Here is a 16,871-nt window from a genome sequence, read left to right on the forward strand (position 1 = left end):
AAAGAGGTTAGTACCTCTCCAACCTCTCGGGGACCTGAAGTCTTGTAGGATGAACAGTTTAGACAATGCTATCAGCTGCTGTCACTAAAACACAGGCAGGACACTGTCATACATATAAAGTTAAGCCCATAAATTAATTAGCCAAAATGCTGTCAGCAGTTTTTAGATGCAAAAGCCAGAGAAACCAACAGAGACACTAAAGGGAGTTGGCACCAGACAGACCCACTTATGCCTCTGGTTGGCATGGAAAACTGGGAAACATCGTCATCCTCTTGGCAGAGGCTGACTACAGCGAAGCCCTTTAACCCCAGCACCCAGGACACTGTAGCAGCAACCTGGAACGGATCAACGCGTGAGACACCGCCATGAAAATACACATTTATTTAACCCACCGGTGGGTACTAATTTGGGGGAAAAAAGGGGGGAAAAAAAAGGCAGGTTGCGGGTGCAGGATGTTCGGTACACCGTGCAGCTGCCCATCACTCTTCCAGCAACAAGACGGGATAAGAATTAAGTGGACCGTAATTAAAACTTGAAAGCAATCCCAAACAGGCTTGGTTACCATTGTCATGGCTACCATGAGCGAGGCCGAGGTATGGACGAAGTGCCAGCCCAGAGGGTGATGGGAAATGCCCACAGACCGCACTGAGAGTTTTTCCTGCACACTGGAACAACATCTCTAGGTGATGGGAATGATGCAGGATGGGGCAACCTTCACAACATCACATGGACGTAGCATTTTCTGGTGCTGGCCTGCCAGCCCAAGCTGGGAACAGCAGGGAAAGTCTCAGGTGAGGACTAAACCTTGCTAGAGCCATGAGCAGGTTTAATAACTTCTAAATGAGTTATTACACATGGGGTCCCTGCCATTACCACAGGTGCCTGGTTGCTGTCACCTCCCCCTGTGATAATCAAGGCTCAGGACAATCCCAGCCTTCAAAAGAAAATAACAGCATAGGAAAAAGTTGGACCTGGATTTCTTCTCTGGCCATAATACGTGGCCTCTGCTTCAGGCAGGGGTTGGGAAGTGATGCACTAACTCGGCAAGGGACGAACTGACACCCTCTGCTTGCGCGGCTGGCAGTTGCACACATACCTGGGCACAGTGGTTTGTTTTATTATATCACCCCATACAGCCAGGAAAAAGAATAATTTTTAAAAAGTGCCTAAAGCCAAGTGCTTCTCGTTTATCTTTAAATGAGTAATGGCCTCGTTAACAAAGGGCAGGGCTTTGGTCCAGGTGATGGCAAGATACATGTTACGAGAAGACTGAACTGACCGGAGCAATGTGGATCCGCACCCAAATACACTCGGCTGCAAGAAATATTGTCAGGAGTGATTTCGCTGGAATAAATCGCTACGCACAGAAGAAGCGAGACGGTCTCTTACTTGGCCAGCGCCAGCTCCTGCTGGAGGGAGGGTGACGGCCGGTCCCGTGCGATGCAGTCGCACAGAACTTCCGCGCTCGCACGGCGAGTTCCCCGTCACTCACACTCAGCCCCCCCGGGAGCGGAGCAGCACCGCGCTCCCCCGTTTTCACACGGTGTATTAAGGCAAGGGAGTCACGCACCTGAAATCCCCCGAGATCCCAGGCTGAGTGAAGCGGACCCCACGCCCCCTCCCTCCCCGAATAACTCCTCCGTGGGTGCCCGCACCGGCGCAGGGGGATAACTGGAGACAAAGCGCTGGTGCAAAGCGCACGAGTGGAGAGGCGTGGGCTTTGCATTTTGGGAGGACAGGGTCAGGAAAGGGGGGTCGGAAGGGTGGGCAGCACCTGCCCCGGGGATGGGGCGGGCGGGCTGGCTCTCGGGCAGCGGGCGAACAACTTCCCGGCCCCGCTGCAAACTTTTCCCGGCGCCGGAGCAGCACCGCCAGCGCCCGCCCCGCAGGGTCCTCCCAGCCCCCGCCGGCCGAGCATCCCCCCGGGGAGCCGGAGCGGAGCCGCGGCGGGGAAGGGGGCCGGGCCGCCGGTAATGGGTTATCCGATCCCCCGCAGGGCTCCTTCCCGGCGGCTGAAAGCCCCTAATGCGCCCGGCGCTTCCGCCAGCCCCCCCGGGCGCGATCGATGCCACTTCTCCGGGGACCCGATGCTGGGGGGGGCGTGCGATTGACCCCCCTCCCTCCCTCCCTTCCGGCCACCCCACTCGGGAAGGGCTTTTGCGTGGGGGGTGCCCGTGCCTACCTCTCGGCCTTGGTGAACTTGCGGAAAGCCTGGCGGAGGTCGTGGAAGGAGCGGTAGGTCTGCGGCTCGGCCGAGATGCCCTGCGCCCGGGTGGTGCGGGGCCCGATGTGCGGGCTGGGGGCCGGCAGCACCGACTGGCATTTGTGCAGCCGCCGGCGCAGCTCCTGGATCTCCTCGTCCTTCTCCCCCAGGCGCCGCTCCAGCTCCTTGATCCGCTCCTCCTTCAGCAGCAGCAGCTTAGTGAAGTCCCCTTCCAGCTCCGTCATTTTGGGGGTGCCCCCCCGGCGCTAGCGCCGAGCCGGTCCCGGGTCGGGGCGGGCAGCTCTCATGGAGAGCGGCGGCCGGATCCGCTCCCCGGGAGAGGGGCGGGGGGGGGAGGGGGGGGGGGGCGGCTCCTGCCCGCCTCGGGTCAGGGCAGCGGCCCCGGCATCCCCGACGCTGCCCTGCGCTCCGCCAGCGGCCGGCCAGCCGGGAAACTGGGAGAAGGCGGGGGGGAATACAAAATAGAGAAAGAAAAGAAAAGGGGGAAGAAAAAAAAAAAAAAGACAAGAAAAAGGGAAAGAGCTTTTGTGGCACTCTGCGAGGCTGGGATCCTGGAAATAGCAACAATTACCATGTGATCGGAGGGTGACGCAGCTCCTTGTAACTGGAGCCGAAGACTTGGGATTCAAACAAGAGCAGTTCATAAATATTAAATTGCCTGCTGCTAATGAGCTACGTGGAGCCGTCCCCCGCCCCGCCCCTGCCCTCCCTCCCGGGAGCTCAGCATCCCACCCCTCGGGTCACCCCGCATCCCATGCTGCTGCCTTACCCCTCATCATGCCCTCCTCAGTATCCCATCCTTCATCCCTGGAGTACCAGACCTCTGTCCTTGCCGGGGCACTCTACATGCCACCCTAAATCCTTCCCTGCTAGGACACCCCATGAACCTCCCCGCTGGGAGCCAGCATCCTTCCCATTCTCCCATCCCTCTTGGGCACCTGCATCCCTCCCAACCAGGACTCCCTGTTCCCCACCCTCCCCCAGGTGCTCCACATCCCACATGCCAGCCACCCCCATCATCCTGTGGGGCACCCAACTTCCCACACTTCAGGTATCCCTGACTCCAGCCTGCATGGGCAGTCTGCACCCCGTGCCATGAGGAAGCAGAGCCCATCACCAGGCACACAGACACTGGGGCCCTGGTGGCACCTGGTCCCCTGGGGGGATGCTGACTGGGGGCTGGGGAGGGCAGGCAGCCTGAGCGTTTGCCAGCAGCTCTGAGGAGGCAGGAGCTCACCCTTCCTGGACTTATTTGGAAAAGCCCATCATGCACATGAATTTTTAATATCGGCTGGCCAAGGGCACTGACGGCTCCCCTATCACATTTCCCTCCCAAAGCACCCTTGCTTCCAGGAAGGAGGGCAGCAGCCCCTTACTGCAGGCAAAAAGTGGGGCCTGGGCCAGCCCCACAGCCAAGCCTTGGACCCCAAAGGAGCCCAGGAACACCCCACACCCCTCGCCGGGTCAACACCCCTACCTGGGGCAGCCGTGAGCTCTTGTAGTCTGAGTCTGGGGCTTACAAGCCTGCTGCGGCAGGGCAGGGACAGGGCAAAGCACCTGAGCTGGGCTTGGAGGTCAAGGCAGTTTCAATGCAGTCTTAAATTAAGGTAGAAAAATCACTTAGCAGCCTCTCTTTTAATGAGTTAGAGGTGGTGGGGTGTTTTTGCACACTTGTATCTGTTCCTCCAGCCTTTCATGTGTAGCTGGAAACCTCCAGGGTCAGAGCTGCTTCTGGTTCCCATCCTCAGCCCAGAAGCATCTCTAGGGCCAAGGGGTCAGGCAGAGTTGAGGGGGGAGCAAGAGCTGGGGAGGGATAATTAAAAAAATATTAATAACTACATTTTGCTTTATTAAAAGGCAAAGAGCGCCATCTCGTGTAGGAAACGACCGTGTAGCTCGGGGCAAAGATTCGCAGCCAGACCAACCCTCCACACCCTGCTCCAGAAGGGAAGAAGCGACGCTGGGGATGGTGCAGCCCAGAGTCTGGCCACACACTGATGGCTCAGCATCTTCACGATATATTTCCCTGTTAAAATCTTGTTTCTTAAAATAAAGCTTCATTTAGGAAAACAGGAGCACCCTCCCTGCACTCCTCAATGCCTTTGTCAAAGTAATTGCTTCCAGGGAACTAGAGAAAGAAACGTACTAGAAAATACATAATTTCCTCATAAAACACATAATCAAGCAGCCAGATTTCACCAATATCGAACCAGGCTTTTCAGGGTTATGTTTTAAACTCACTGCTTATTCATATTCAAGGACTGCCTATAAGCTTTGGCCTCCACACGAAAAACAGGATAAATACTGAAATAAACACAATTTAAAGAGAGATGCTGACCAAGGAACACACAAGTACTCCATACCAGATTAGTGTACAGTCATGATATTGTTTTAGTTTGAGGTGGGGGGTAGTCTTCAGTCCCTGGGAACACCAACAGCAGGACACAGGGTGCGGAATGCTCCTCTGCCTGTGGGAGGAGGGGGGTGGTCCCTCCCATGGCCCTGGGGCTCCCCAGTGTTGCTGAAAGCCCCATTCCCCAAGGTACACGAGTCCTGGAGAATTTCAGCATCCACAAATTTCAAAAGTAACTTCTCACTCCGATAATTGCCAAGAGCAACCTGGAAGCCCCACCAGAAAACCAGCAGAATACATGTAAAAAAAACAAACCCCAAGTATACTTGGCTCAAGTTTGAGTCGTTTCACAGTCCTAGGGACCAGCAGTGCAAAGAGAAAAACTCCAAGCACACTATGAATTAAGTATAATTATATATTTGCTGTGAATTAAAACAACAGCTAAGATCTTGTCATTGCCACCATGCACTGACAGGCCCTCCAGTCTTCACCACTACGTTACTGGACCCCAAGAACAAACACTGCCTATGACTCTCTTTCTCTTTTGAGAGACTTTTTACTTAAAAGGGATAAAATCTCTGGAGCAGAGGACAGTCGGACAGCAGAAGCAGGTCCTTACCTGCCTTCTCACCCATACAAACTCAGTTTTAAGTATATGGGCAGTCCAGCATGTCATCATTATTAATATCCCAATCTGGCTTTGGTTGCTTGGGAGTCACAGGTGGGAAAACACAGTCAACTACTTTGGATCTAGATTAAGGGATATATATATAAATTTATATATATATAATATGTACATGCCACTAAGAACAGACATTGAATTGAACCTGTGAGCTTAGTGGCAGCCACAGCAAGTCACTAAGGAGTGTTACCAATTTTACAACCAGCAACTGCTGCAGCTTCAAGGTCAAGTCCTGGGGAAGCCCAAAGAAGAGTTACGTGCAGAGCAAGTGGTACACGAAGCCTGTAAAATTGCAGTCTCCCCTTGGTTTCTACATCAAGCCAAAGTCATCCCCAGCATCCATCAGCCCTTCCAAGAACACACCTGGTGCCACGTCTGGATTTAGCCTAAAGCAATTGTGGCTTTATCTAAAGATGAGCATCTTTCAAAAAGTGCAGAGATAAAACACAGCCTACAATGAAGCAACAGCAAGAAGAATTAAGGCGCTGAGTAGGGCCAGACATCTTAATTGGCTTCAACCCTTTTAAGTCCTCCAGACATCCGATATATATGAAAAACCAGGCAGGGAGCAAGGCAGCTCCTAACTGGAAACCCTTCAGGGCAAGGGGCTTTGAAGCAACACAGCCAGTGACCTTGCAGCAGCAAGAGGATTCAGCATTATCCCATCTTCTTCCTGGGGGAAAAAGATTACGTACCTGCCCCACATTTCCTGCAAATTCACCAGGCAGCTGCAGAAAATAACACAGCCAATCCCATTTATCCTGGATAGCCCCCGATATTAATATTTTGCTTTTAAGATAGTGACAGTTGCAGCTATTGCTAGTGGTAAGGACGGGGGGGAAACTGGTTGTAACCCAGGTAACTCCTACAAGAGCTGGCAAAGAGTTTTTCAGTGGCCTAATTATTGGTGCCTTTTATTAGCACTTTCTTAAAATGCAGCTTTTAAGTCTGCACAGTGATAGCCTGAGGGATTATAGTTTTTCCAAGGAAAGAGCATGATACCATCTATAGGAAAGGGCAATGTTTTGCCAGATATGCCAGTCCCAGAGCATTCCAAAAGGAGTGAGTCCTTTCATTCCCAAGACTAACTCCCACCCACAGCGACAACTTTTCATGTACGAAGGAGGCAAAATGCAATATGCTGCTGAAAGTAACCCTGTTGGCTTTGGCCAGCACTGCCAGAGCTTATTTTCTTGTCTCTCAGTGGCTTTTCTGTTATGAAGCACTATAGAAGGCAGTTTACAGAAAGTAGATATGTAAAATATGCCAGCTATCGAACCCAGGAAGGATCAGTGCCTTCATTTCTCATTCAAGCTCCTTCTAATAAAGGCAGATCACTTTGCAAGCCTGAAGCATGCAGACATTACTCAGACCGGGGCTGTAATTATCCCGCTGGAAGCCATGCCAGCTATCCCTTAGTGTAACTTTAACAGAGTATCAAAGGTGATGCTGGATTTTTATAAAATCAATACCCTTGCTTTTATTCTGCCTGTACAGCCCCCACCATTTTTCTTTTAAACTCACTTTTGCAAGCAAAGAGTCTCTGCAGCAACAGAGTGGACTTGAGGTCACAGCACTGTGTGTTTTGGAGGAGCTATATAAAGTCAGTATCAACCCCATCTAAAAAAAATTAAAAATTAAAAATCAGTATTTATGATCTATTTCAATAGAGAAAAGAATCTAATCATATCCCCCACTCCCCAGCATCAGCTAAAGTTTTGTGTCAGCTTCCTAAGGGATGCAGCTGTCTTCTGGCTGGATGACACAGGTGGAGCACTAGGTAGGACTTTACGACATCAAGAGAGCTTTACACTCGCAGAGAGTATTAATAAAGGTTGCAGTTAAAGAATCCATCAAAGGTATTTTTTATTTAAAGGCAGCAGCTATTTCACGTACGTCTGTCAAGTGCGTCTCTCTTCAAACACATGGGTGTATGCAAGAGAAGATGTGGCCACATGTCCTAGGGGTCACAGTGTCCCAAGTCCCAGGTGTGGTGCTGGTGGGCCCTCACTAGCCACTGGTCACATTATCACAGCATCTCCCAGCTCCAGCTTGTTCATGCAGCCCTATTCTCCCCCCTTCACCTTTCAGCTTTATTTGGTAAATCACTCCTTGGGAACAGGTGGGATGCCAAAAGCAGGGTGGTACCAGATCAACTGCTAATTAAATTTGGATGGAGCCCAGGCACTCTTTTTCTTCTTCCAGGTGTTTCTTTTTAATCATTTTTCTTATTATATGCAAGATAATATGTTATGGGAGGGCACTTTAAGATTACAAAGAGGAAGGATTAATTTTGTGCTGGTTCCATCTTCAGTGAACATGATTTTGGTCCCTATTTCACCAGGTAATTTAATAAACTGTGTCACCTCCTCAGCGTCTAATTTACTAACAGATATGAGGCCTTTTTCACCACACAATAACTCCTAACTCCCCAAATGGGAAGTAGAAAGCATCCAAGCATAGTTTTCTTTGCATGGGGAAATGCCAAAGAGGTTTATATTAAAAAAATCATCCTTCCCAATCCCCTAGCAGCTAAGGCTATAGAGCAGCCTGTGTGCTGAGCTCCTTACAGTCTTTCTTGCTGCCTGACACCTTCAGAAAGCACCTTTGAGTTGGCTTTGGGCAGAGAGCAGTGTGTAAGGATGCATTTGCTGCATGTCTCACAGCGATAAGCCCTGCAGCTATGAAAGCATGCAAGAAATACATGGCTCTTTTGGATCACAGAAAGCATCCAGCAATACTGCTCAAGCATTTCCACAGAACTGGATTAAATTTACCCCCCTGCTGTTAATTATAACCCATCAAAACTTCCAGCAAAATGACGTTACACGCACCATGAGCTGGGGAAAACTATTCTGATCATTGATATCTAGGATTTTTTTGGCTTACAAAATTTCATTAGCTCACAGAAATATAGTGATGTCCCACATTAAATATTTTTCTTGCAGTTATAAGCTGGCAATATTGCCTTGTATTCTTTTCCTCTTGCTTTTTGGGACATTTTCTCACTGTTGCTTGTGAGTTATTGCTTTCTATACAGTCCCAAAAGTTTAATTTCTTCTCGTGTAAATATAAATCAAAATCATCATCAGTATGTCACAAGCAGGATGTCATTTTCCTTAACTTTGGATACATCAGTATCATAACATATGTGCTTTTACTGCTGAGCTCTCACCACAACTGCCGAACAGCATTAGAGGCTAGTGGGAAAAAATATCTCCAGCAACTCCAAGGATAGCGGGGATTTCATTCTAGTTTTATCCAGTCCGATCCCCCAGGCCCTGTGCGGGTTTTGGCATGTTATTATGTAAATAATATTAACTCTCCCCTCTGTAGGCATTTGCACAACTGCACATGCTCTCAGACACACTCCTTTTCATTCTGCAGGCAGCCGTGACCTACGGCTGTCTCATTTCCCCCTCCTTCACCATCCCACTGCAACCCAGTACATTTTTGCAAGCATATAGATGCAAGGAGCACTTTTCTCCTTAATATTGAGAGGGAAAAAAAATTAAACTGCACAAGCGAGACCTGTTGGAGCTACAAAAATCTGGCATCCAAATTTAGATGCCCTGAATATCTATGCCTGAATTCCTGCTGGTTTTTTGTGGGTTTTTCTCCCTCTATATTATCCCAGGAGAGTTTCCCTCTCTGAATATGTGGTTCTCAAGGCTGTATCCCCACTCTCATTTTGCATGTGGTGATTTTTGTAAAATGTTGAACACGCAGAAAAATTGAGAGCTTTGTCATAACTCAATAAAAAAAAAAATCACTTTCTGCCAGACTGGTGTTCTTCCCCTGCATTTTAAATAGAAGACTGCCATGTAATAACTTCCTTTATTATCATCTTTCATAGCTTGATCGTATTACAAATTTAGGCACAGGCTTTTCTGAACTGTCTTTTCTGTAAAGATTTTTAAAAAGATATAATTCAAAAGTTAAAAAAGAGTTGTCAGTTGATAATAAAAATCCTGTCACCTTTCAAGTAAATTCATCCTCCAGAGCATTTCAGCTCTTCTGCAGCCCTCTCCTGGAACGGCAGTAGATATATCTGAAACATCTCCCAATTCCTTCAAAGGCAGGAGGAAGGAATTGGACCAGTACGTCTCAGAAAAACACTAAGAGGCCATGCATAGGAGGAAGAACAAAGCTTGTTGAGGAATGTTGTCCAAGACACATGCAAAACAGCACATTTATAACTCAAATCTTGCCAAATCCAGAGCCAGCACACACAAGGGGGGTTACCACGTAGGGACTGAAGAACAGCTTCAGGAGTTGTAGGATTTCAAGCATAAGAATATACATTTTTCTGCTATGAGACACATCACAGCACTTTCTCGTTCTTTCAAAACCACAGGAATGAAAGGGCATTCACAATCACTTGCTTCTCTGTCCACAAGGAAAAAAAACCCTGTAATCCTCTCAAAAAATGAGCTGCCATAATTGGTAATTACATTTTCCCAGCATGAGCAACACAGCCTGCAAATGGCATTATTGCTGTGAAATGGGGTTCTGACACGTGGAAAATATTTAATCCCAAATACTAAATCCCAATGCCTCTTTCTTCTGAGACACTGAGGAAAAGACACACAATAGGAAGAGTTAAGTTCTTACTGATTAATAAGAACATTGATAAAATGGCTGTTCCAAGGCTTCTGATGGGAAACGACACAGATGACCCAAGTCTTCTGACTTCCTGCAACATGTTACCATGTTGAACAATGACTACGTCCTTCATTTCTCCTGAACCAACCAGGTGGTTCCCAGACGAGCACGCTAAGCCATGTGCCATGCTTTTGCAGAACAAAAATACAGTTCCAGATCTTAAATCTTTCCATCTCCTTTTGTTGCTCCTTTTTTGTTTGCTCCCAAGATAAGCAAAATACTTGTATGTGCTTTCAGGTAAGATCCCTTCACTGCCCAACCATTGCCATGGAAAGATTCACTAATTTTTATTTTGTGCCCTTTCTGAAGTACTGTTGATACAGGCTAGAAATATATTCCAGTTCAATGTGCTTGGGACTCTTAAAAGCAAAATCTATGAGGTCAAGAAAACAGGTCATAAATTACAGCAGTCAGAGGCTTCTTTGTTTGCCACCATGCAGATGACCAAAGATTGCCTGAGGGTCTACCTATCGTTTCTAGAACATTTTGTTGTTTCCACTAATATGTCACCCAAGAGACATGGACTCCCCTGAAAGTTTTAGGGTCTTTTCAAGGAAATTGGTACAGGCGCTCAGTCTCACAACCACAGCAGACTTGGGCTGGAGGCACCAAGGTTGCTGGCCCCTGCCCAACCCCACTCCCAGGAGGGTCAATGTTGCAGCTACAGCAGGTTGCACATGGTTGTGTCCTGGCAAGTCAGGACACCTCCGTCTCAAGAATGGATACAGCTCATTGCTTTTTTGTGGGGAGAAAAAATTATCATATTTATTGCCACATTGGACTGGGAGAAATCAGATCAGGACCTAAGAACAACTACCCTGAAGTGGGGAAAGTGATTGGAGATCTGGAAGAGGATGCAAGAATGTCTCCTCACATGGCCAAATTTGTCACTACCTAATGGCAGTGCTGATACTGCTAATGTTGCCTACATTTGATAAACAGCAAGAGAAGCAGCTCAATGAATTAACTAAATATTTTCAGTGCCTTTTAGCATGAGGTGGTCATGCCGCGGGCTGCAATGCAAGAAGCACAGAAGAGGTTTCCCAACTCGAGCCCACAGGACATAGAGCAGAGCTCTGCTCCCAAGTCACCTGTTATTCCTGAGGGTTGGCAAGGTGCTTCATAGCCCTCACATCAACAGCTTCATTTTCCAAAGCACTAAGCCCAGGTTTAACATGTCCCAATATGCTGCAGACCATCAGCAGTCATGGAACAAAGCACCTTCATCCCTTCTGCTCCGCATGCTGTATCATGCCTAATAACATCAGTGTCAGAGGGCAACGTCCAGCAGCACAACACAGCTGCTGACAGCCACATGGCCAGCCACAAATACATTCAGCCACAGACGGTCTATTTGGAGACAAAAGACATTTCTGTAAAATGCTCAGCATCTCATCCATGACAAATCTAAAAAGCTTTCTGCTCCTTAGAATCACGTTCAAGTGCCAAAATAAAACCAGTGTGCTTAGCTTGACAACTGACAGTTATCTTGGGAAGATGACACCAGGCCTGACAGCAAGGGGCTGCTCTTCCTGAGCACCCTCCAGGTTTATATTTGATCAGCTCTGAAAACAGGCTGTGCTATGGCTGGGGGTATTTGTGGATGTCTGCTTTGTGGTATAATCCATCTTTTCCTTCCTGAGGTCTGCTAATCTCTTGTCTTTGAACATAGCACTAGAGATGACTACTCAAATGTAAACAGCAAGAAGAAACTCACTTGAGGTGTCAGAAATGGCTTTTTAAAATTAGGAAGGTGACAAAGCAGCTGGAAAATGACCATTGCCTGTTTTGCTATAAAGGGAGCATTCAGTAGCAATAACACCAAATGTGAGCTGATCCTGTGCCAAAAATGGGTCTGTGGGATCTGTATATAAATGTCAAGTGATGACTGTAGGGGAAGCAATGACCTCCAAACATAGCCTTGAAGTCCGTGTTTATTTTCCCACAAATTACTTATGTTGTGCTATTCTGACTTGAAGAAACATCAAGAGTTGCTTTCATGAAGTGGCAACATGTGCAGCCGCTCTGGCTTGGCATCACCCACATCACCAAGCAATCCCACCAACTCCAGCTGGAGGCGCTGGGGTGGGGGTTTCCAGCCTGACCCTGCTCCCAGCAGGGCCACTGCCACAGCTACAGCAGGTTGCTCAGGGCAGTGTCTGGGTGCATCAGGGCAGTCCCCAAGGATGGGGATCCCCCACTGCTTGGGACCTATCCCAGGGATGTTCTTCCAGGGGACTCTTCATCCATCATCCTATTTTTAGACTGCAGAAGCAGCCCTCACTTCACTACTATAGCCCAGCTCCTGGACAGTGCAGTCATTAACTCCATTATTTATTATTGTTGTTATTATTTTATTACTTGGCTTGCAACTTGCTTTTCTAGGACACCATGTGAGTTTCAACTACTTTACAGACACACTGAGAACATTTGACGTTGAGACTGGCTAGCACCCTGTGACATCCCCATCACATGCTGTTTTGTGAAGCATTTTAACTTTTACATCTTTATATCAATATTTAGGGGTCTGAGATTAACTGTTTATTTTATTTTCTTTCAGCAAGGCTTGCATTCTCAGAGAACATCCTGTCGCTTCCTAGTCTTTATTTGGATTTCCACAGCATATTAACAATCATCATGTAATTTCCCAGCAGAGCTGTTAACGTCAATCTCTGACTGTAAGAAATTAATATACTGAATATCAATGTTCCTTCCCACTTCAGTTTTGCCGTGCTTTGCAGCAATCTTTACCTTGTTTCCCTTAAGGACTCTGTGCTTTCTAAATACAATGTCGTTTTAAAGTCCCAAGCAACTGTACATCCAGCTTCTATGCCCTTTGCTTTTGGAAGCTACTGACCAGAGAAAACATTCAAAGAAGAAAGATCCTTACCTGCCTGCAAACTCTCCCAGCACAAGTTTTCACCAAATCTTCCTTAGAAACAGGCTTTTTTATGATTAAATATTTTTTCTACTAATAAATAACACCATGCACCACCTCCCACAAATGTTCCTACTGTCTTGGGGGGGGGGGGGGAAATAATTTAAACCCCCACAAACTTGCAAAGGCACTATGAAGTGTACAACCTAGAAGTCCAGTCAATGCTGACTTTAACAGCTAAATCTTATGTATTTCAGGTAGAGCAGGTCAAACAAGTTAATGAAGGTTCATCCATGAGGTACAAATGGATCAGAGATACACTACAGTTGGGAACTGATATTTTTTTATTTTTTTAAATCTAGCAAATTTTTGCAGTGAAAAATGAGAAGAGTTACTGATGCTACTAAAACATCTTGCATATGGTGAGAGTATATCATCACAAACTGTCTTTAGAAGGGATGCTGTCTGGTGCTTTTCAGGGTGGGGTGGGGTGGTGGCTTATTGTTTGTTTGCTTCTTTTGTTTTTTTTTTAACCTGAAGTCCAAAGTTATATTTATGACCTTTTTCATACTTTCTGTTAAAGATGAAAACACAAGTTCAGCAAATGATATCTAATACCAAGGGAGCATCTGTAGTACAGACCAGCTCAGTGCAGTGAGCAAAACCAACAAAACCAGATGCCTTTTTTAAAGTATAAATTAATATTTTTCCTCTGGTCAATTTGTTCTTCATTTGAGCATTTTATGCATCACCTGCTTCCCATATTAGAGCCTGAAAACAGCTAGATAAGCACGCTTTGCTCCCATGAACCACCTTATTCATCAGGTAAAGAGACAATGCTGTCCATTTTTCAAAGTAAAAGGACAGGGGAGAATTGCTATTCAGAGTCACTGTTTACCAGCCAGATAAAGTTGTGTTTATGCATAAATTAAGAAAAAAATACCAAGGTGATGGAACCAGCTGTATTTTAGAAATCTTATCTTCCCTTCTTTCAAGTCTCAGTCCCACAAGCAAAACAGACTCTTGCTGGTACCAAAGCTTGGTGCACCCAGCTGAAACCAGCCCTGCACTCACCAGAAAAGCTTGTGACAACTCACCTGGGAAGGCGTTTTACAGCCAGCCTTCAATGACTGCTCAAGGCTGTGTATAAATCCTCTTCATCCCCCTCTCCACTGAAGTCAGAACACATTAGAAATGATTTCCGAGATCCACAAAGCAGACTTCAAACCAACTGCAGGTCTCTGGCAGACATTTTTCCTATTGTAACTCTTGCCACTTAAAGCATATTTTTTTTCCTTACATCATAACAGGTTCTATCTTATATCAGTTGAAGCATGGAAACAATACTGAGTGAACCCATACTTGATGATGCATGTGCTGTGCTATATTCTGCATCTACACTATGAAATTCGCTTTCCCACTAGCCGTGTTTGGCAGAAGGGACTTGTCGCCCACATACAAGATCTCCACTACATTAATTCTACTTACACTGTGGTCACACAAGGAAGGGGTCTGCTACTCTAAATGGTACCTGCATTAAAGTCTGAGAGGTCCTCAGCTTAGTCAGGATTTTTGTATTGATGCGTATAATATCTTTCTGCAGAAGAATTTCCAGATCTGAATCACCTGAAGTGCTGCATTTTAGACGTCTAGTACAGCCTCATGCTTTTCAGAAGTAATTGACATGCAGCTGAAAATCTTCCATCTAAGATGCCCTAGTTTTAGTGAAAAATCAAAGTGCATTTGCATAGTGCCAAACAGTTAATGCAATCAGTCTTACCAGCACCTCTGCACTCACATTTTAATGAGATGTAGTGTCCAACATGCTCTTTGCTGTATCTCTGAAAAAACATGATCTTTGCAGGATTTTGTATCACAGCTGACTTGCACTATGCGATGCATATAATGCATTCAACTCATGCACTCCTACTCTAAACCCATTACTGTAACTTCGGATTTGAGAAGAACGTGACCATCAGCACCCTATGTCCAAGTCATGAAGGTCCTATTCACTGTGCAGGTGTGTCCTGCCAGGATGCTGCCCTAGAGCAAGTCTCAAGAGGATCAACTATTGCTATGTATCCTCTCCGTGGCAGGCTACTAATTATTCTACTATATGCACAGTATATAGTCCTGGTTTCTTTACGGAGATACACTGTCCTGCATGTGCACTCTGGCTTTAGATCCTTGCAGATGTGGCAACTCCACCTAAAGTCAGACATTGCTTCTATCTCAGCTTGCTCCTGCTCGATGCACCACTGGTTCTGCCTCCTGCAAACACACCTCTGTGCCTTGCAGCCAGACCCTTGTAGGTTTTGCTTTTGTTCTGCCCTTGCAAGTTACTAGGGGCCTGTTTCTCCCAGATTCACTCTGAGAAGGGAATTGCAATTTTCTGTGCAGAAGGCAGGCTGAAATATTCAAATATCCCCACCTAGTCCTTCAATTTGGCAAATTTTTACAGCTTCTTCCATATTTCAGCATTCTCAGCTTTGGTTTGGAGTACTTAATCAGAAGACACCACCAAACCGTCTTAAAAAAAAAAAAGAAACAAACTCAAAGCCTTTGTGTCTTTCCCAGGAGCTTTCCTGCCTTCTTGGTTTCTCTGCAAATGAGAAACATCACAAAGCTTCACTCTTTCCAGACAGGTTCATATTCTTCCACTATCTACAGCAGCATCTTAAAACCAGCTTGTTCATCCTCATCCAACAGTAGGACACTGAGCATGTCTTATATCTCTGACCCAGCAAAACTTATAAAAACTTGAGAGGTGCCTAGGGGACAAGAGAGTGAGGTACACAAATTGCTGAATACATCAGACATTAAGAAGTCAGTCAGATCACAGCATCCTGGGAGATTTGGTGGTGCAGCCTTAAGCTTTAAAGAGTGAGCCATGTCCAGCTTGTTTCAAAGCCAAGAGATGCTGCACAGTTCCTGGATCGAAGTGTGATAAGCATGGCGGACAAGATTGCTTCTCTCCAGCTTTTTTCCAGCCCCTCTCAAATCAAATCCTTCCAGAGAATAACTCCATCTAAGGCTAACTGGAAAACAGGCAGCTGAAGTCTGGTGAGTGTATAGGCAGCTGTAAGTGGATCATTTCAGAAGAGTGAGCAGTAGCCTTACCTAGCATAGCCCACTGGTAACCAGCGATGCTTTGCTGTGTGCATTTCCTATTTCCATAATCAATGCAATGACTTTCTTCCCCTGGATGAAAGTCTGGTTGCATCTCCGTAAGACCTGAGAGGAGCCAACCTTTGGTAAATGGAGCGTGGCCCAACTATTCAGTCAAGACTGAGAACTGAAGCAGTTTCAATACTGGTAAATAACAGGTAGAGTTACTTAATGCCTTGAATGTTTTTTCTGGTTTATTATTTAGGACATTCCTACAAGACCACTTTTAGAAACCCAGGGAACATTCTGCAATTTCAAGATAAACACATTTATTTTCTGTGCTCTGTCTTATATATACACTTCATATTCAACAGCATAAAAGTTTTATCTGATATAAACTGAATGAGCCTGCTTACATATTTTAACAAATCTGAGCTATTTCTGGAATATAATTACTTGTTGATTCCAGAAGAAGTAATAAAAAAAGGGTTTGTTCAGCAAGAGAAGTGGAGAGCCAAACCCCAAGGGAAATACCTTCCCTTTGCAAGGGGAGCTAGGTCTGCAAAGCCCAAAATGCCCAGAGGAAAAAAAACACTAGTGGAAAAAATAGTGGTCTAATGTGAGGCAGTGCTGCACCCCAGATAACTGGCAGTTTGAGGACTTGCAAGGAGCCACATCCCAAGGACTCCACTAAATTCTTACAAGATTGGTACTTCTAAAAAAAATTAAAACATTGACATTTTTGACACATTACATTGATCTAAGGTTACAATAAATGTACACACTATACTTCCATTTACACTGGGAAAGTCTTCAAAAGTTATCATGTATGCTATGAAAAAAGGAAGATCTTATCCTTCCCCATGACTTTACAACTACTAGATGAATAAAAATATTGAAACTTGTTCTCGCAACTGTGTTAAATGTAGTTTTCTAATAGCATTGATTTTTAATATTCTAG

At 46.1% G+C, this 16,871-nt stretch overlaps 1 protein-coding gene across 1 annotated transcript in view; it reads right to left on the reverse strand.

Moving 5' to 3' along the window:
* Positions 1-2,556, reverse strand: part of PRKG1 (protein kinase cGMP-dependent 1) — a 509,003-nt gene extending 506,447 nt beyond the window's left edge. Inside the window, exon 1 of the mRNA XM_037400740.1 lies at positions 2,183-2,556. Within this exon, the coding sequence (XP_037256637.1) occupies positions 2,183-2,448 (266 nt within the window). The 5' untranslated portion in view covers positions 2,449-2,556. The remainder of the gene's footprint in view (positions 1-2,182) is intronic.
* Positions 2,557-16,871: the final 14,315 nt, after the last annotated feature.

Source organism: Falco rusticolus, chromosome 9 (genome assembly GCF_015220075.1).
Source record: "Falco rusticolus isolate bFalRus1 chromosome 9, bFalRus1.pri, whole genome shotgun sequence".
NCBI classification, from domain to species: domain Eukaryota; kingdom Metazoa; phylum Chordata; class Aves; order Falconiformes; family Falconidae; genus Falco; species Falco rusticolus.